Source organism: Alligator mississippiensis, chromosome 11 (assembly GCF_030867095.1).
Source record: "Alligator mississippiensis isolate rAllMis1 chromosome 11, rAllMis1, whole genome shotgun sequence".
In the NCBI taxonomy this organism is placed as follows: Eukaryota; Metazoa; Chordata; order Crocodylia; family Alligatoridae; genus Alligator; species Alligator mississippiensis.
In genome coordinates, this window is record NC_081834.1 from 41,888,264 (window position 1) to 41,908,239 (window position 19,976).

The following is a 19,976-nucleotide window of genomic DNA, read 5'->3' on the forward strand; positions in this document are numbered from 1 at the left end:
CTCGGCTGTCCGAGTCTGAATAGGAACTCAGAGCAGCCAGACATCAATGCTGTTTTTCAACTTTCTGCCACCCTAGTATTAGGCTCCCTCCAGAGAATCTCAGTCTTGTGCAGCAACGCCAACACTCCTCCTGAAGGCCCCAGTTAATCAAAAGAAAATCACATTCAAAAGGAGAACTCAACACAATCATGTTCATGTTCTAGAGTTGATGGCAAAAGCCAGATCCTGGGGAATTGCATACCACGTGGGCCATAGCTTCCCTTCCCTTTCTGTGGGACCCTCCTCATACCTGTCCTCCTTCTCTGTGCCCCCCACACTACCTTGATGTTCAAGCCACAGGTTTCCTGGGACTCTTGGAGCAGGAAGCAAAAGCTGGAAGGAGTGGGACCCCAGAGATCCTAGCCATAATAGCAGCGAGTGGCACCCCAGCAGAAGCCCACGGGCCATAAGATAACTGCCTGGGGGGCGGCAGGCTGCCAGTTGCACAGCCCCAATCTAGAGTATTTGAAACAAGTGAGAAAAAATGCATCAATGTGATTTAGGAGCTAAACTGCCAGTCAGTAGAACTTAGGCACTTTTGAAAATATGATCTTCTATCTGCTGACTTGTTGCTGAGCTGAAAATACAACTAAAACATGGGTAGGCCCTTGAAAGATGTTCGAGTTGAACAAATTAAAACAGCTCTTCTCATTGGCTGCAGCTGTGGCCGACTTCTCTCCCAAGCTGGGCCAACATCATTGATGAGAAAATAAGGAAGCAAGCAAACAAAGCTGTGTTAAGTTCAAGCGCCTTTGTAAGCTCCAACCTTACAGTCCTGTAGTCTGTAAAAAATGTGGGGAAGGAGGTCAGGCATGCAAGGATTTCCTCCTCCTCCTTGTACCCAGGGTAGGTTTGAGCACAGCCACAATGCAGATGCTAGATCAAGGATGCTTAACCTTTATCAGGCATGCAACAGGCTCTGGCCTCAATCCTGATGTACCAGCTGACCTCAAGCTTCAAGTGAGGGGTAAGGAAGCATACACTGCACCCTATCACTGAGTGGTTATGTTCCAGTATAAAATGACCTCAGGATGTCCCAAGCTAGCAAACCACTGCCCGAGCACTAAAAAGGCTTACAATGCAATCATTTATGAATCCATTTCCAATTATGCCATCTTTAAAACTTGTACAAATAAAGACACTTACTCCCCTGAATGTCTAATGAAAAGGCCCTGCAGAATTTAACACAAAACAACTTTCCTAAATATTGTTTCTGAAGACAGGAGGAGGAAAAGTGCTTGCAACTGGTAAGAGATGAAAATGGTAATCCAGTTAATTCCACAAAGGACATCACAGATCATTTTAAACACCTCATGAATAAAAGACATTTTACACACCCAAAAAAACAAGGGCTCGGGGGGAGCTTTTAAATACCAAAAGAAAAGTGTCCAACTGTACTTCAAAAGTTCAATCCTCAACACTTTCTTTACTTCAGGGCTGTCCAAATGGCAGCCCACAGGCCAGATACAGCCCCTGAGAGGTCAACCTGTACTCCCTGGCCTTCTGGTGCCATGCCCCCATCATTCTCCAGCTGCTGCTGCTGAGGTCTCTAGTCTCTACCCTTCCTTTCCCCAACTTCCACTTGTTGCCCCTAACCCTGGGGACAAGGCGAAGTAGCCTGTGGGGCCAGGGAAGGTACTGTCAGGGGGATCCACAGATCCTGCACAGGGTGCTGGCATGGCAGGGTGGGTCTACACAGCTTGGCATGGCATGTGGCCCAGGAGGAATGTGGTCTGTGCAGCATGTGGCTTGTGGCCAGCAGGTTCTGCCCACTCAGAAGTTGGACAACCCAGCCCTACTTGAACTGAATGGGCTTCCTTAGCACCATTACAATTTTGTACCTCTTCAGTACCTCTCATCAGCATATGTCAAAGTGCTTTACAAACACCGGGCCAGATTCCTGAATACAGCAGACATCCATGTAACACAGCAGCGTGGAAGGCTGACGAACAAAACCAACTTTAAGCCACCTTTGCAGTTCCCGAATTCTAGAACAAGCAGCCTGGCTGCTCTAACACAACACTAGGCTGCAAAAGCCTCCTGAAGGCCGTAGGATGGTTGAAATACAACAAAACTAGGAACTTCACATATATGAGAGCCTATGTACAGCTCTACCAATGGCTCTGCAGCACCCAGGGACCTATCTTTCAGCAAAGATATTTTCTGACGCTACATCTGACCAGTATGTAGGCTTTTTTTTCCCCTCTTGTCAGGGAAGCACAAAGGGAATCAAACCCACTACCTTAGTAAGCTTCATGTGATGCTGCCTAGCGCACTATACCAAACCACAAAGAAATAATTTGTCCAAAGTCAGTGAAGCACTGACCCAGTCTCACAGTCTGAAATTAGTTTTTGAATCAAGTGGCTACTAGAGAGGAGCCTACACTTCCACGTTTGTACCCATGCTGGATTAACCCCTTAGTGGGCCCTAGGCAAACAAATTTGTGGACCCCGGGCTAGTCAAGGCCCCATTCCCCACCCTGGTGCTGCCACCCGCAGGGAGCAGGGCTTGGAGCCGCAGCTAGGAAGCAGCCACTGGCAGCAAGGCCAGCAGAGGGAAGGGAAAGGGAAGGGAAGCAGATGGGGCCATTCATGCCGCCACCAGGCCCCACCCCGCCGCAGCTCAGGGCCTTAGGCATGTGTCTAGTTTGCCTATGTGTTAATCCAGCCCTGCTTGTACCCTCTGCCACACTGGTTTGACTGTGCTGTCAGAGACCTTCCAGCTACACCCTGTTGAGAGACTCGAAAAAGGAAACCAGTTTTCCCATCAGCCACCACATTGTACTTTAGCAAGGGCTGAAGCAATTTCTCCAGTGCCAGTCACCTGACTGACACACCCATCCAATTTCCTTAGAGCAGTTTGAATAACTCCTCTCTCAAACCAACCTCTCTTGAGCAACAAATGCCTAGGAGGAGCAGCAATTGGCTGGCTGCTAAACACTGCAACACCAGAGGTAGGAATCCTGCTTACCGCTAACTCAGGTCACTTGCACAGAATCCTGCCAGGACCATCAATATGGGAACTAATGAGCACAGATGTGGGCTTACTGCTGGAAATACTGGGTGAGACTACTGCGTTTCTTTTATGTAGGAGGTCAAGCCTGATACAAAGTTCTGAAGATGACAAATTCTTCCTCATTGAAAAGCCTCCCATGTCATCATGTAGCAAGGTTGTTTGTTGTAGCTGTGTTGGTCTAAGGACACAGGTAGGCAAGGTTCTTTGTATAGATGTGATATCTTTTATTAGACCAACTAAATAGTTGGAAAAAAGTTCTTTGCAAGCTTTTGGGCACAAACGTCCTTCTTCAGGCATTGGGAGACTTTGCAGAGTCTCCCAATGCCTGAAGAAGGGCCTTTGTGCCTGAAAGCTTGCAAAGAACTTTTTTTCATCATGAAGCAAAACACTCAAGCCTCCAACCAACAGTTTCTTAAGAGGAGATTTGAAATGATCTATGTTCATAGCAAGCAATCAAAGTCTACTATTCACAGATCATCACTAAGGAAAAAAAAAAAATCAGTCTTCCTACTTCCAGTCGCTTCCTCAAAAATTCTATCCGCCTAGAACCAAAGGAAGAATTAATTCAACTTTGAAACTGTAGCAGTCCCCAATGGAAACCTTCCACAAGCCCATACTGTACTGGTTGCAGCCAAGGGTTGCTAAAACCAACCCACAAATCTAAACCTAGCATGTGTTAGTGCCAGTCTCAAAATCCCTACAACTGTAGCTGCACCCAACAGAGTTAAGATCCACTGATTTAAAGCATAAAGCACCCTTGTGTTATGTTTATTAAAGATATACCCACTTATCATGAAACACAACCAAGTAAAGAATTCTTGGCACTACTGACATATTTCAAGCACTGATAATTATCCTTTTAAACTCATTATAAGCATCCCAGCTGTTAGAATACAATAGCAAGCAAATCACTTTCCTCCCACTCATGAGTTATAAAATGGCCTGGCTGATTCACTGAATCACTGGTGGGGTATGGAGCTTTCCCCACGTTCCAGAACGCAGGCTCCAATCCAGTCTGAGTTTGCAGCGATTGGAAGTCTTTACTGAGGGCTTGCAGATGGTCTGGGAGGAATAAGTTGAGTCAGATACTACCAGGCAGGTGTCTGCATCAAAAGCAATTATAACAAATAGCATTTGTCAGCCCCTTGCTGACAGCCTAAGCAGAAAGGTGAAGGACAAATGAGTCACATAGACCAACTCATCTCTGATCTGCAAGGGCTACGGCTAGAAGTAAAAAGCTAAGACCCACAGATAAGGGGCCTTCACTTACTACTTCTGTGGGTCACCAGAAATCTGTGCTCCTATAGCTAACAAACAAGGTGCCTATAACAGGTATTAGGCTTACTTTGAGAAGAAAAGCTTCAGAGAGAAACTCCATTCACACTGACCTGCTTGAGCTGATCATCCAATCTCCAGGGCTGCCGCCCAGATGGGGAATCTGAATATGGTTGTTTAGTAGTGTCTTTACCCTGCTCTTCCTTTACTGGCTGTCCTCGCTGATGTCCTGGGGTGGGATTAGAGGTAGAAGCCACTCTTTGGTTGTGATGGGCCACTTTGGGAGAATGAAAAAACTTCAAAGCAGAACAGGCATCTTTCCCAGTCATTTCGGTGCCATCCTCAAGATCTCCACCTTCCAAACCCCCTTCCTCTTCCTCATCCTCCTCTTCTTCGTCTTCCTCTTCCTCCTCCTCAGGATCAGAGTTCATGCTGCTCTGATCAAAAGCTCGGGCAGCCCCAGCTACAGGTGGGACTCTGGCCAGAGGGCCAACAGCAGAGCCGCCTGAAGCTCTGCCAGATGTGGCTGCTAGAACAGCGTGCTGGGCAGCCAGCTGCTGAGTATACAGCATCTGGGCCTCTCTGATCTGCCTCTGCTGTCTCTCCCTGGAATCCATCTGCAGAGGAGCTTGCTGCTGCTGTTGCTGCTTTTGCAGCTGCTCCACAACAGCTTCGAGCTTCATCCTGCAGTTAGCATGGCTGGGAAAGGGGTGGGGGCACTTCTCAATCCAGTAGGGCGCAAGCCCCAACTTCCAGAGATCAACAGAATCTGAAAGAGAGTTAACAGTTGTCTGTATGAATATAGAATGCTTTCATCTTTCTCTATGTAGGAGGCTAAGCAGGCTCCAAGGCCAATACTCTTTCCAGTTCAGGAGACCGTGAAACAATCTGCCTTGAGTTCAGCAGCCTCAGGCTCAAGCTTGCATTCGATTTTCAGTGTGTTTAATTGTATTTTCAAGCTGAGCACATTTAGCATAAGCACAGATTACAAACTCCAGTCACCATCTGAAAAGCCTCTGTTCCCTGCCCCGAAAGCTCTTTCTCCACTGAATCTCAATCCCCACTCCCTGCCCCCTACACACACACCACCTAGCTTAATGTATTAGGTTTTTGATTTATATTTCCCTTCTCCTTGTATTGGAGAATTGACAGAACTGCACTGAATAATCATTGCACTTGGAAAAAAAACCCTTTCCATTATTTCACCAGATACCATTGCCTTTGTTAGTTATTTCATGTTTTTGTCATTTTACCAGAGTTTAACATGCTGAGATAGTCATAAAAACAGGTCTCTATTAATAGGCAACCCTCAATCCTCTGGAACATGGTGTACATGTAAGAGGTCTAGTCACCAACACCTTCTACGGGTACACCTAGGCAAGAGTATGGAGGAACGGAGGCTGCCCAAGACCTATCATCCACCCTTTAGACCACTAAGAGAAAATCCAAAGGCCAGACTGAGTCCAGATGCTCAGTGCCTTGATGGTCGTAGCTTCTGTCAGAGAACAACAGGTAGAACTGCTATGGACTGCCTAACATCTCAGGGAGGGCACATTTCTGTCAGGGTGATGTCCTTTAGCCTTTCTGCAACCAAGGAGTACCCACAAAACAGTGGGGTCTACAGTTTTGAGGCACTCTACACTCACCTTACACTGGAGTTTGCAACATTGTGGTATAGCTACCCTTCCACAAGTAGCCCCACCACATTGCCTCCAGGCCCTCCAATCGAATGCAGCTTACAGTTATATCCAGGACCTTCTATCTTTTATGCCTTGAAGTAAACTGGGGAAGCTGGGGAAAGATCAACCTAGACCCAATTGTTTAGTCAACCACTGGGAAAGTTTTCCCTCTCCTGTCTCAGTGCCTAACTCTGCCAGTACATCTCAACCTCAAATGTTAATAATCTCCGACAGCCCAATCCCCAGGTGGTGCAGGACTTAAGATACAGCTTCATTCCAACTGGAGATCAAAAAAGCTGACTAGCTGCTGAGATGCACAGCTAAGGCACTGGGCAAATCTCAGGAAAGGACAGTATTCCTTATTTCCAAAGATGAAGTGGAATTTGTGAATTTCAGACTGCAGAGTCCAGACACTGAAATACATCTCACTTGCCAGTTAGATGAGCTCTTCAAGACTTAATGAGATAAATCAGAACCCAGCCAATAATGGAGGAGAAACAAAGGAAAGACCAGTTACAAACACGCTAGGAAGTCTCTCCTCCATCTCTCCTACAATCACCATCATGTTATAGAAGCTGACCAAACACAGCTCCTTAAAAAAGGAAAATATTTTGCTAAGACTATCCATTGAAGACATTACTATGACTAAAACAAGAAAGATGTTAAGACCAGCCCAGTTTTTATGCTACAGAATAAGAGGGGGAAAAAAGTCTCCTGAAGCCCCCAGATTTTTTTTTTTTAAAGAGATACTTAAATAGTATAGGCCAATGTTTCTCAACCCGTGGGTCACGACCCAAAAATAGGTCACAAAAATATATGAAAGCATCATGAACAAACTTTAAAATTGATTCTCCTTCAACAGAAAAGAAAAAGGGGAAAGCATGACTTTTTCCTTGCAGGCTGGCAGAGCTGAAGCCTGCAAGGGGCTGCTTGGAGCCGCGCCCCCCCCCCCCCCCCCCACACCCACTGGGGGGTTGGGGCCTGGGAGGCAGCAGGTCAGGAGCGAGGAGCACTGGGCTGGGACTGCCCATCTATGTCTACAAATGCATACTGGTCCACAAAAAGTTGAGAACCACTGCTATACACTACAAACTTAAGAAAATGAAATTTAAATTAAAATCTGCCTGTATATAACACCAAAGGCGTTTTTCTCTGCAAATTGTCTCTCATCCTAAACAGCTATTTAGCTCATCAAAATGAAATCATTCCAATGACAGGTATAGCAGTATTCTTAAATCATGTACATAAATATATTCTTCGCTTGCACGTGGAATAACAGTGGAGGAACAATAATGCACAACTTGGCAGCCAATTCCTTGCACCAACTTCTTAGGTGCAATACACAACCGAAGCTAGATGCAGGCACACCTTGGGCACAGTAACAGTGGTCTGGAATGTGGGTCACAACACTAACCACAGACCAGGCTGGGTACAAGAGGCACATATATAATATAACCCCCCCCAACCATCCCTTGTACGCCCTATTGTGTATTGCTGCACCTGAGGCACGTTAGGGTGTCATCTATCATGGCTCAGTGACATACAGCAGGGTGTGCAGTTACTACATGCCTGGAGTACAGCGTACTAAATAAGTGACGTGCTATGAGGTTAACTTGTCAGGTAAACACACCTGAGGTGCAGCAACACACGCCCTGGGATGCCATTCCAGTGCGCTGCATGCAGTTCAGATACAATAACACGTGACGGGTTACGGCAAGATTTATTCCCTGCTCTTGTGTGTTTTGATTAGACACAAACATGAAACCCCAGGGCCTCCTGAACCAAAGAAATGCACTCAGTACACGGTAACCACACCCTAGCCAAGTATCCATGTAATTATGAAGACATTCAACTTTCCAAAGTCTTTTAAGTCAATAAAGACAAATATTTTTAACAAAAAGGGAGAGAACCACAAAAAAGGATGCTGTTCTTTTCTGAATGTCTCTGGGTGCTTTGCTGTTGCTATCTCTGATCACTGCCAATGATTTGAGCCTCTATCTTGCTTTTCAGCCTTGAGGTGCCCATTCCTATCAGCACAGACCACGAAAAAAACCTGTGTAAATGTCAGGTTCTCACAAGACAACCTGTGCAGGGGCACCGAGCCCCTTGCGAACTGTGCAATCAAACCCCCGCTCCCATGAACGCTCTACTAATTAGCTTTCGACTAATGTGTAGCTAATTACTTCTCGGTTTCACGCATAAAAGACTCTGCCGATGTTTCCTTCTTGGCTTTTCGCAAAACCCTATCTGCTGGGCTGAAGCCGAGCAGAGCGCCTCCACGCCAGCGCCCGGCAGTGGAGATCCTCGGCCGGGGGTCTGCGCGGGGTGCCCCGAGGTCCTTTGGAGGCTGCCTTGCATCGCTGGTGCTGGGAGGGAGGCGAATGCTGAGCTCCAGCTAAACCCCGGGGTTTCAGAGAGGACCAGGCAGCAGTTCAGCTGCCCTGCCCGGCTGTGGGCTGCCCAGCGTCCCTGCCTGCCACAGGCGAACGGCTCTAGTGGGTCTCAGAAATGAAGCTGGCGCTGTCCGGAGTGGGGGAGGGGGGAGGCTGAGCCTGACACGGCCACGGGGGGCTACAACAGAACAAGGCCCGGGGGAGGCAGCGCCTGAAGGGGAAGGCAAGGCTTCCCTGCCCTGCCCCTGCCCCAACGGTGGCCCTCAGTGGGGGAGGCCCGGGCAGACCTCCCCCAGGCCCTGCCCCTGCTGCCCACAGGCCCCCGCTGGACCCCCCCCAGCCCAGCCCCGCATTCACCCGTCAGTGCCGGCTCTGTCCTGCTCCGCCTGACACCCCCGGCTGCGGAGACCCCCGGGGGCGCGGGGCCGTTACCTGCTCGGCGGCGCGGGGCGCAGGTCGCTCCAGGCCCGAGCGCAGGCTCCGCCCGCCCCACCCCCCCGGCAGCCGGACCGGAAGTGCGGCCGGGGGGAGGGGCGGGGGCGGGGCGGGGCGAGGACCGGAAGTCTCCCCTCAGCCCCCCCGCCCCCCGTCGGGGAAGGAAGCGCCGCTGACCGGAAGCAGGAAGCGCCAGGAGGGGGTGGGGCGGGGATTCGCGGCGGGCAGCCAATGAGCGTGCGCAGCGCGCGTCGGGCTTCCGGTTCCGGGAGGTAGAAAAGGGGCCGCGCGAGACAATTCGGCCGGAAGTCGTAGCGCGAGGTGGGGCAGCGGAGTTAATAACAGCGAGCGCTGAGGTAGCCGGGCCGGGCCGGGCCGGGCCGGGCCTTACAGGGAGGGCGGTTGCCTGGTTGTCCCCCTCCCACCTGGGGTCTGCTGGGGGCGGGCTGGTCTCCCCGGGCTGAGGGAGGGTGGCTACCCCGCGGCACTAATCCTTCCCCTTTGCACCCCCAGGCTGAGCTACTGCAAACGATGGGTGACGAGGAGATCGCGGCACTGGTGGTGGACAACGGCTCAGGCATGTGCAAGGCGGGCTTTGCGGGTGATGACGCGCCCCGCGCCGTGTTTCCCTCCATTGTGGGGCGCCCGCGGCACCAGGGCGTGATGGTGGGCATGGGGCAGAAAGACAGCTACGTGGGTGATGAGGCGCAGAGCAAGCGTGGTATCCTCACCCTCAAGTATCCCATCGAGCATGGCATTGTGACCAACTGGGACGACATGGAGAAGATCTGGCACCACACTTTCTACAACGAGCTGCGTGTGGCTCCCGAGGAGCACCCGGTGCTGCTCACTGAGGCACCGCTCAACCCCAAGGCCAACCGAGAGAAGATGACACAGATCATGTTCGAGACCTTCAACACGCCAGCCATGTACGTGGCCATCCAGGCTGTGCTGTCCCTGTATGCCTCCGGCCGCACCACTGGTATCGTCATGGACTCTGGGGATGGCGTCACCCACACTGTGCCCATCTACGAGGGCTACGCCCTGCCCCACGCCATCCTGCGCCTGGACCTGGCTGGCCGTGACCTGACTGACTACCTCATGAAGATCCTGACGGAGCGGGGCTACAGCTTCACCACCACGGCTGAGCGGGAGATTGTGCGAGACATCAAGGAGAAGCTCTGCTACGTTGCCCTGGACTTTGAGCAGGAGATGGCTACAGCCGCCTCATCCTCTTCCCTGGAGAAGAGCTACGAGCTGCCTGACGGGCAGGTGATCACCATTGGGAACGAGCGGTTCCGCTGTCCCGAGGCCATCTTCCAGCCCTCCTTCCTGGGCATGGAGTCCTGCGGCATCCATGAGACCACCTTCAACTCCATCATGAAGTGCGACGTGGACATCCGCAAGGACCTGTACGCCAACACGGTGCTGTCGGGCGGCACTACCATGTACCCCGGCATTGCTGACCGCATGCAGAAGGAGATCACGGCGCTGGCGCCCAGCACCATGAAGATCAAGATCATCGCCCCGCCAGAGCGCAAATACTCCGTCTGGATTGGGGGCTCTATCCTGGCTTCTCTCTCCACCTTCCAGCAGATGTGGATCAGCAAGCAGGAGTATGACGAGTCTGGGCCATCCATTGTGCATCGCAAGTGCTTCTGAAGATGCTCCCAGCAGCTGTGCCTGGCCTCTGCAAACGGAGCTACTGCTGTTGTGGTCAGGGCAAATGCTTACCAAATGGGGAAGCTTGTATTTTTTTTTTTTTGTTGTTTTTTGAGAGCTCTGCCCTGAGAGCCTTTATTGTTGGACCAGTATTGTTTGACTGTTACTCCCCTTGCCCCAAGTTTAGCTGACCATTCCTTTGTTACTCCCCTTGCCCCAAGTTTAGCTGACCATTCCTTTGTATTGTGTAGTAACTATATTCCTTGCATCTTATATGATCTGTTTCAGAGTTTGTGATGAAAGTTGCTATTAATCAGTGTTAGTGGAGACTAGAGAAACAAATTGTAATTTCTCTGGAGCTTGATACTTAGAAAGGATTACTTGGCTAACAGTATGTAACTCTAGGGTTGTTAGATGTCTCTTGGTTTGTTAGCTCCTGTCATTAACAGTTTCTTCATAGATATCACCTCTGGTTTTACCAATAAACTTCTGTAGTTCAAAACTGAAGGTCTGTTGTACAGCTCTTTGTATCAAATCGGTTGCTCTGGAAGACTAAGTCATCAGTGTGCAAAACTTGCTCTCCCTCTAAAAAAGCACACTTCTGTAACTGTGTCCATGTAACACTTGAAAGCCTGTACTGAAGTTCTGCAGTCTTGATGGGGATGGGCAAACCTTGTTGATCTTAAATGCAGATAAGTAGTGCAGCTAAAACGTCTCTACTTACTGCACATAAGTGCAGAAACCACTTTGGGTTTTGGTGTCTGGCTCTTAAAGAACCCTCTTCTTGCTGGAGAAAAACTGATGAGCAAAGTGTCTCTTACTAGAGAGCAAGCAGTTCCTTTCCATGCAAGGAAAAATATTCTGGCTTTTTTTCTTTTTAAAGGAGACAAATTTCTTATTTCTCCCTGAGCCCCACCCTGGGAGGGGGAGAAAGGGGAGGCTTTCTCCTAGGAGACTTGAGTAACCTCCATAATTTTTTTTTTTTTTTTTTTTTAATAAAACTTTGAGACTAAAGTTCTTATTCTCTAGACTGATTATTATCACTGAATAATGATAAAAATTGTTATCATTTCTACAGATAATGACAATGAGGAGGTAAAAAAGAGTGTTTTAAGCTGCTTATTCATGCTGAACAATTAAAGAACCTCCTCAATTTGGAAGAAGATGCTCAGCTTAACTATTTGATGATATCTCTGCTCCAAGAGAGGGAAGGAAGCAGTTTATATGCATTCAGGTATTTAATGCATCCATGAACCTGAATAATCTTAACAATACACTCTAGTCATCAAGAATCCCATGTGTGCTCAAGTTCATATAGGGGTAGGGGGAGTGCATGCATTTGCTTTCTACAGAGCACAGTTATGTTAACATAACAAACCTAAAATGTGAGACTTGCATGCAAAGCAGAACTACTGTATCCTTTCCACAGCATTTGGTTTTACAGTGTGGTCCCTGCTGCATAGAAAGTTCAGCTGGTGAAACTAATGGCCTTCAATTTAGCATTTGTCAGACTTGTCTTCCATTTTGGCAGTATCTTAAGGAAGACTTTAAAACTGACATGCTTTAACAAAACATGTTTGTTAATAGAATAATGAGGAATCCCATATAAAGTTCTTAACAGTGGCTGAAAAAAGTCTCTTTCCTGTGATGTTTGGAAATACTAATCATGTTAGTATTATAAAAGAAATCTGCTTACCTAGTACCATGTCTCTTGGGAGTGAGGGAGAGCTATGGATTGAATTGCATTGCTCACAACTGATAGGAGCTGTGTTTCTAACCCAACTATTTAATCTTCTTACTATATAAATATGTTCTGGATATGAATGTCTGCAGAACGCACACACACCCTCAATTAACTTCGTGACCAGACCTATCTGGGCTTCTGATCCCTGGACTACAAAACTAATTTAATCTAATATGTACAAAGATATAACAGTGGCTCTAATCTTATTTTCAGAGGCTATTAGGGCAAAGTTATTGTAGCAGGAAGAAAGGTGGGTAAGAATTGTTCTGCCTGATGTAGCTTTAAGGTGAGGATTCATGGTGTCTGGCAGAACCAAGTGTCAAACTAGAAAATTCTGACTTCCAATCTGAGTAGCTGTTTACTGCACTCTGGGTGGTTGGGTGTCCTGAATGTATAAGACACTGAGGAATAGTCACTGTTCTATACTGATAATTGGGGATCCAGGTTTTTCGTTTCGCATGGAGAGAACAACGGATTTCCTGACTTCTATCGGAGAAAAAAGGGATTTTCCCTTTTAGCAGAGAGACCCATGGATTTCCCCCTTTTCGCAAACAGCGGTGCAGGCTGGCTGAGTTCCAGCCTGCAAGAGACGACTTGAGTGCAAAACCCCCAACCCTGCCTGGAGGGAAGGGCAGGGCCTGAGGCTCTCAGTCAGCCAAGGCTTGGCTTGGACTCACTTCTTCCTGGAGCCTGTGAGGTAAGTGGGGCTTGCAGGGGGCTGCCCCCTCCCCCTTACCCCAAGCATGGCTGGGGGGTTGTGGGTCATGGGGGTGGGGGGAGGAGGGTCAGGAGCAGCCTGAGCTGGCAGCAGCAGTGGGGGAAGTTTGTGCTCCTGCTGCTGCAGCAGCTGCTGCCTTCTGTTGGGGGCAGGGAGCTGCAGACCTGGGTCCCTGGCCCCATAGCCCTAGTAGCTGGGCAGGGCTGGGAGGCTGTTGGGGGAGTGAGGGGCATGAGCAGTGGGGAGGGGGGCATGGGGAGGAGTGAGGGGCACCAGTAGGGTTGGGGGGTGGTTGTGAGGAGAGTGAGGGGCATGAGCAAAGCAGGGAGGGCTGGGGGGGAGTGGGGCACAAGCAGGGCAGGGGGGGTATTTAAGTTTAATCACAGATTGGTGGGGTTTATCAGAGAATTTGCTTTTTTTTTTTTTTTTTTTAATCGGGGAAAACCAGGATACCTGCTGATGATCCTGCAGCATAAGCCCCCTTTGTAAACAGTGAATATTGTGCTTAATAAGGAACTCTTGGAGTTTGAAATAACAAAAAAACTCAGGCTTCTTCTAGTCATAATGAATATTCAGCACAAGGGTTTCTGGTTATTTTGTGGAGGCAATAAATGCCAAAAAAAAAAAAAAGAAGACTGCAGGCAGAGGTTTCAGAAGCTGTGTGTTATTGTTCTTTGCATGGAGGTGTAAGAATTCAAAGTATCCTTGTTCTCTCCAATGTGTTGCTGTGTCTTGCTTGTCTTTGTTTCTCATAATTACCCCCACATTATCAAGAGCGCTCTTGATTTCATATTATAAATTGACTCTCACAACTCCCTTCTGGTTTTCTCCCAAAAATGACCTGTACCTCTTTCTTTTCTCTCTCCCTCCATCTGCTGTTCTATGTTAATGTGACTTTTACTCTGCCTCCTGCTGCCAGGTGTGAACACAGCAGTTTCTCTGGGTTGCTGTGGGGGAAGGCTTCCCCATAGGAGTAAGAAAAGCAATGTGGTTTGTGCAGTTTCTTAAGGTAGATAGCTCTTTCACCTTGACAAGCTAATACCTTTAATGATGTCCTAGCTTAGCGTCAAGTCAACACAGCAGCCAGGACTGATCCTGTGATTACTGCCAGGCTACAAGCAAGGGAATTCAGAGTTGGATGTAAAGGTGTAAAGAATCAGTGGCCAGAAGTCAGACCATACCTACATATACAAACTCAAGAGTTCTTGCTTTGAAATCCCAGAAAGGTCTGTGTTGACATCATCTATATGCTAATTTAGGTGCCCTTCCTCTGTCTTGAATTATCCTGTTGGCATATGGTTTATCCTGCATTATATTGTAAGACTCAGTCATATTTCAGCCATGGTAGATGATGGCCATATTACAATTTCTGTCCCTAGGGTAGTAGCAGGGACAGTGCTAAGGAGCTCCTAGCAACAATGCAGAAGGCATAAGTGTTTCTACAATGTGGGCCCACCCCTAGAACTCGGCATACTTAGACCATGACACTGATTTTTGTCCATAATGTGGCTTGCTCTATTCTGTGTATTGGAGCAACCTCTTCAAAGCAGAGTGGTTTCTGCATTAAAAGCATTTTTAACAAGGCAGTTCTGCACGTTGTGGAAAGGCACAAACATTGGGTTTATCTACACATTAAGTGGGCTAAAATTTAATGCACATTAAACTAATACAAATTAAGCAGGTTTTGGCAGGTATCTACATGTGGTGGGACTTGGGACTAACTTTAGTCCCAGGTTGCTTCAGCCCTGCCATATGCCTTTGTGGCCACTGGACAGGAGCTCCAGCCTCTGGACCGGAGTGGGCAATAATTTTGGGCGGAGGGCCGCTTACTAAGTTTTGGCAAGCCATCGAGGGCCGCATGACAGGCAGCCAGGGGCAGATTAATATTAATTTTCTAAATTTTTTTTAGGGGCCCTGTGGGCCAGATAGAATGGCCTGGCTGGCTGTATCTGGCCCATTGGCCACATTTTGCCCACCCCTGCTCTGGACCCATAGCTGCCAGTACTTGGCAGCCATGCTGGAGCCAGATGCCAGGCGCATTTGGCAGCCATCTTAGAAACACCCCCCCACCCTCTGATCTTTGGCCAGCCCTGTGCCCAGCATGGGCAACACACATCAGCTCCCTCCTTACCCATTCTGCCTCCCTGTGCTGGGGCTGCCCCTGCCAGCAGCAGCCAATGACCGGTGCTCCTTCTGGCCATGGTGCTGGCCCTAGCAGGCACCCCATTGCCCTGGCCCCAGAAGAGCTGCACACCTGCCAGCAGCAGTTAAGGCATCAGCAGTAGGAGGCCCTGGCTGACCCCCTGCTCCAGCCCACCTGCCCTGTTGCCCAGACACCTGCTACCCCCTGCCCACCCCTAGCACCAGTCTCAGGACACACATATGGTTGAAAAAAAAAACTTTATTATTTTCACAACTTCCACCACCCACCAACAATAAAAAAAACATGCTTACAAGTGGCAAACTGTATATGGAGCAGCCCAGCCCTGGGGGAGGACAGATGCCCAGCCAGGAGCCCTGGGGCTGGGCTCTGGTGGCTGGCCCCCTAGTGGCTAGGCAGACCCAGGACTAAATTCCCTGCATTAATGTGGAGTAACAAGTCTACACATGTATTAATCCACATAAACTAATCCTGCTTAAATGTGATACTTGATTTGGGCAGATGTCAAATTTAGGCTTACATAGCCTAAAATCACCATTTTTAAGCCACATTAAGGGTGCACACGTGTAGGCACGCCCCTAATGCATCTTAAATTAGGTTACTCTGCATTAAATGACCATGTATACATGTACCTGGTGGGTTTGAAGTAACTGGGTGGTTTGAGCTCTTTTATCATCTTACTTGTGGAGCTTTTACTTTGTAAGTGTGAGGGTCTGTCATGGAGATGACACCTCTAGTGGGCCTGGATTTAAGGAAGTGCTTGTCATGGGAACTGGCGGATGTTCTGCGTCTTAAAAGGGAGACCTACAAAGGATGGAGGACTGGAACTGCCACCAAGGAGGAATACTCTGCTCTAGTCCGGACCTTCAGAGAGCAAATCAGGAAAGCCAAGGCTGTGATGGAACTCCAGCTAGCTACAAATATCAAGGAAAATAAAAGGTCCTTTTTTAGATATGTGGGGAGCCAGAGGAAAAGTAAGGGCAACATTGGACCCCTGCTAAACCAGATGGGGCAACTGACAGCTGATGCCCAGGAAAAAGCAAACTTGCTAAATGGGTACTTTGCGTCAGTTTTCACCAGTCCCATGGGATGGCCCAGGTGAGGGAGATTCCTTGCCCTCCATCGAAGCTGACCTCGTGAAGGAACACCTTGACAGGCTGGAAACCTTCAAGTCATCCAGCCCTGATGGGTTACACCCAAGCGTACTCAGGGAGCTGGTGAGCATCATAGCTCAGCCCCTGGCATAGATCTTTGAGAGCCCTTGGCGTTCTGGTGAAGTGTCTGCTGATTGGAAGAGGGCCAATGTCATGCCTATCTTCAAGAAAGGGAGGAAAGTAGATCTGGCAAACTACAGGCCCATCAGCCTGACCTCTATCCTGGGGAAGGTCTTGGAAAAGATTATCAAAGAGTCCATCCTTAACAGACTAGTTGAAGGCAATATCCTGAGGGATACCCAGCATGGGTTTGTTGCGGGTAGGTCTTGCTTGACCAATCTCATTTCCTTTTATGACCAGGTGACCTATCACCTAAACAAGGGGAAGGAGATCGACGTTGTATATCTTGACTTTAAAAAAGCCTTTGATCTGGTATCCCACGATTACCTCTTGGCTAAACTGGCTAACTACAGCCTTGACGTCACCATGATCTGCTGGCTGGTGAACTGGCTCCATGGTCGGACCCAGAAGGTGGTGGTCGACGGGAGCCAATTGTCTTGGTGTGCTGTGACCAGTGGGGTCCCTCAAGGCTTTGTTCTAGGGCCTATACTATTTAACATCTTTATCAGTGATGTGGACAATGGTGTCAGAAGCGGACTGGCCAAGTTTGCCGATGACACCAGACTCTGGGGTAAAGCATCCACACCTGAGGACAAGAGGGTGATCCAGGCAGATCTTGACAGGCTCATGAAATGGGCGGATGAGAACCTGATGGTGTTCAACACCAAAAAATGCAAGGTTCTCCACCTTGGGAGGAAAAACCTGCAGCATGCTTATAGGCTCGGTAGTGCTACACTGGCTAGCATTACAGATGAAAGAGACTTAGGGGTCATGGTTGACCACAAGATGAACGTGAGCCTTCAGTGTGATGCTAGATGCTTCTCAATCAAATCTCGGGACGTCATTCTCCCGCTGTACTTGGCCTTGGTGAGCCCGCAGCTGGAGTATTGCATCCAGTTTTGGGCTCCACAATTCAAAAAGGATGTGGAGAAGCTTGAGAGGGTGCAGAGGAGAGCCACGTGCATGATCATAGGTCAGGAAAACAGACCTTTTGATGAGAGGCTGAGAGCTATGGGACTCTTCAGCCTGGAAAAGCGCAGGCTCAGGGGTGATCTGGTGGTCACCTATAAGTTTATCAGGGGTGCTCATCAGGATCTGGGGGAACGTTTGTTCACCAGAGTGCCCCAAGGGATGACAAGATCGAATGATCACAAACTCTGCTGCGACCGATTCAGGCTGGACATAAGAAAGAACTTCATTGTCTGAGCCCCCAAGGTTTGGAAGAGACTGCTGCCAGAGGCGGTTCAAACACCCACTTTGAACGCCTTCAAGACACATTTGGATGCTTATCTTGCTGGGATCCTATGATCCCTGCTGACTTCCTGCCCCTGGGGCAGGGGGCTGGACTCGATGATCCTCCTCCCTTCCAGCCCAAATGTCTATGAAATCATGGATTGGGAATTTGTGTGGAATGAGGATGGGCAGAAGAACATCTGCCAGTGTTTTGGGTGTGTACAAGATGGAAAGTTTCTTTATCAGATGGAGATAATGGTAGCAGGAAAGGGGATTAGGGTGGGTTTTGGCTAAGGTGCAGGGATGCAGTGAAGGTAGAGATCTGGCAGAATAGGAGGAAGTCAGTTTAGGGTTCATGGAGGAGACAGAGCCAAGTCTTTCCTAACTTCTTTTGTTTCTTCATGTCTTCCTGACTTCTGGCATAGGTCAGGAAGATGAACATGCATGTGAAGTATGGCCAAGATGTTTGATGGGAGGACAAGCTGGTGAAGTTCTTGTTTTAGTGACCTATATACATGTGTGTTCTTAAGCTTCCACAAAGTCAGGGTTCAGAGGTGGACAAACTCTCAGCAAGGCCAGGCCAGAATTGCTGCCTAATAGCCCTATTCCAGTGCCTATTTCCCCCCCTTGGCTTGCATTCTTTGTTCCATTTGACTTCTAGCCCAGAGGTATGTTTTCCCCTAGCAGTTTAGGAAGAGTGATATTGGGATTAGGAGTCTAACCTCAGCCTCCCATAAGCAGTATAGACTAAGCATTCTTAATGTGTGTGGTAGGAGAGGGAGGGAAGCAGGGGGAAGGTGTGCAGTGGTGGGAAGGACGGGTGGTGAGGAGTGGATTGGTCTGGCAGGGTTTCTTGTCAACCAAGGAAGACTGCAGCCTTTGGAGGAAGCTGAGCTGTTAGAGCTGACATTGTCTAACAATCTGTGATCGTTATCCCATAACAGCTAACTGATGAGCTTGTAAAAAAAGTTGGATTTCAAGCTGTAATTATCTTGCTGATCAGATACTGATATGAAGGAAAGATCTTGTCCCATGCAGCAAGCACTAGAGGGTCCTAGCCCTTGCAAATAAAGTTCATCCTGCTTTCTGAGTGCACACAACCTTGAGATGGAAGAGGCACCTCTCCTCAAAGAACATAGCTGATCAGCAGAAATGCTGGGTGTATTCAGGAGTCAAAAAATGTGCCAGCCAGGGTCCAGTGTAGGCTTGCAATCCTGGAGAACTAGGAGCAGGAAACACTGCCAGAGATGCATGCAAACCATAGCACCTATGGAATGGGGAGTGGACTGGAAGGTTCCTGTGGGATGGGAGACTGGGATGCCTCCCAGTGGAGAGGATGTCTGGATGTCTCCCAGTAAGAACAGGCAGCATTTAAGCACAGTGGTGCTGCTGGGTGGCAAATGCATGTGTGAGGCTTGTTTTCTCTGGGAGTTTTCAACAGGAAAGCAGGGCATACAGGAGTCCTCAGGGGAGCATGGAAATCTCCAACAGGGGATAGCAGGACACAAAGGAGTCCAAGCAGGTAGAGCTGGAGGGCTTCCAGTAGGCCTTCTTTTCCTGACTGGATGCTGTGGCTTCATCACCAGTTTGAGTGTTAGCTTTGCCTGTTACTGTATCCTATTAGATCCCTGCCTCAAAGCCCCAAGTTCTCTGTTCCAAAGTTACTAGATGCTCTGGAAAAGCTGTAATATAGGTACTAGAAACTTGCCAGCAGCTGTCACAATGGATGAAGCCAGAATCTGGCAGATGCAGCAATCTGTATAGGAGGGAAGAGACCCGTTTCCAGTGGAATCCAACTCCTATAGGCAACCCAGGTTGCCAGCAGTGGGGTTTAGAGTCTGAGAACTACAGCAGCTACTGTGGTCTTGTCTCCCAACTTCTTCTCAGGGAGTAATGTGGATTATGGATAGTCCCAACCTGCAAAAGCCACTTTATGCCATAGAATCCCCAGCCTGCCCTGGTAAAATTTGGTGTTTGACTTCAGCTCAGTTCATATCCATAAAGCCACAGAGCAGCTCCTTGGAGACTTGCCCTTAGGGGAAGCCTCTGAAAAAAACCAGCAGTGCTGGAGAGAGGCTTCCTTTGCATTGCTGGATACACTCCAGGGAATTATGCACAGAAAATTCAAAATTATGTGCCGAGTCCCAGGGGCTGCATATGGCAGCATAGAGTCAGGCTGGCCTGGCCTGTTGGTGCACACCTTTGGATCAGATGGGGCTGGCAGCACTGCAGGCAGGAGCTGTGCGCCATGGGGCCAGGCAGACTCCGTTCCTCCACATGGGGCTTCCAGTGGGAAGCCACACATTGAAGCACAGAGTTGTGTGCCGTCAGACTGAGCTGGCTTTGT

At 48.8% G+C, this 19,976-nt stretch overlaps 2 protein-coding genes across 3 annotated transcripts in view; one reads left to right on the top strand and one right to left on the bottom strand.

Annotated features, from left to right (window-relative positions):
• ARID3B (AT-rich interaction domain 3B) overlaps nucleotides 1-8,932 on the bottom strand; it is a 49,737-nt gene extending 40,805 nt beyond the window's left edge. The window contains exons 1-2 of one of the 2 annotated variants that reach the window (XM_019477836.2): nucleotides 8,835-8,932; nucleotides 4,444-5,099 (exon numbers count right to left, since the gene is read on the bottom strand). In XM_019477836.2, coding sequence (XP_019333381.1) covers nucleotides 4,444-5,013 — 570 coding nt within the window. In that variant the 5' untranslated portion in view covers nucleotides 5,014-5,099; nucleotides 8,835-8,932. Of the gene's footprint in view, nucleotides 1-4,443; nucleotides 5,100-8,759 lie in introns of both variants that reach the window. The other variant, XM_019477838.2, reaches the window with a different exon arrangement.
• Nucleotides 8,933-9,085: 153 nt separating this feature from the next.
• On the top strand, nucleotides 9,086-11,006 carry LOC102568338 (actin, cytoplasmic type 5). The gene is made up of 2 exons (XM_006273152.4): nucleotides 9,086-9,193; nucleotides 9,351-11,006. Exon 2 carries the CDS (start codon nucleotides 9,369-9,371, stop codon nucleotides 10,497-10,499), a length of 1,131 nt encoding a protein of 376 aa, XP_006273214.1. The 5' UTR covers nucleotides 9,086-9,193; nucleotides 9,351-9,368; the 3' UTR covers nucleotides 10,500-11,006.
• Nucleotides 11,007-19,976: the final 8,970 nt, after the last annotated feature.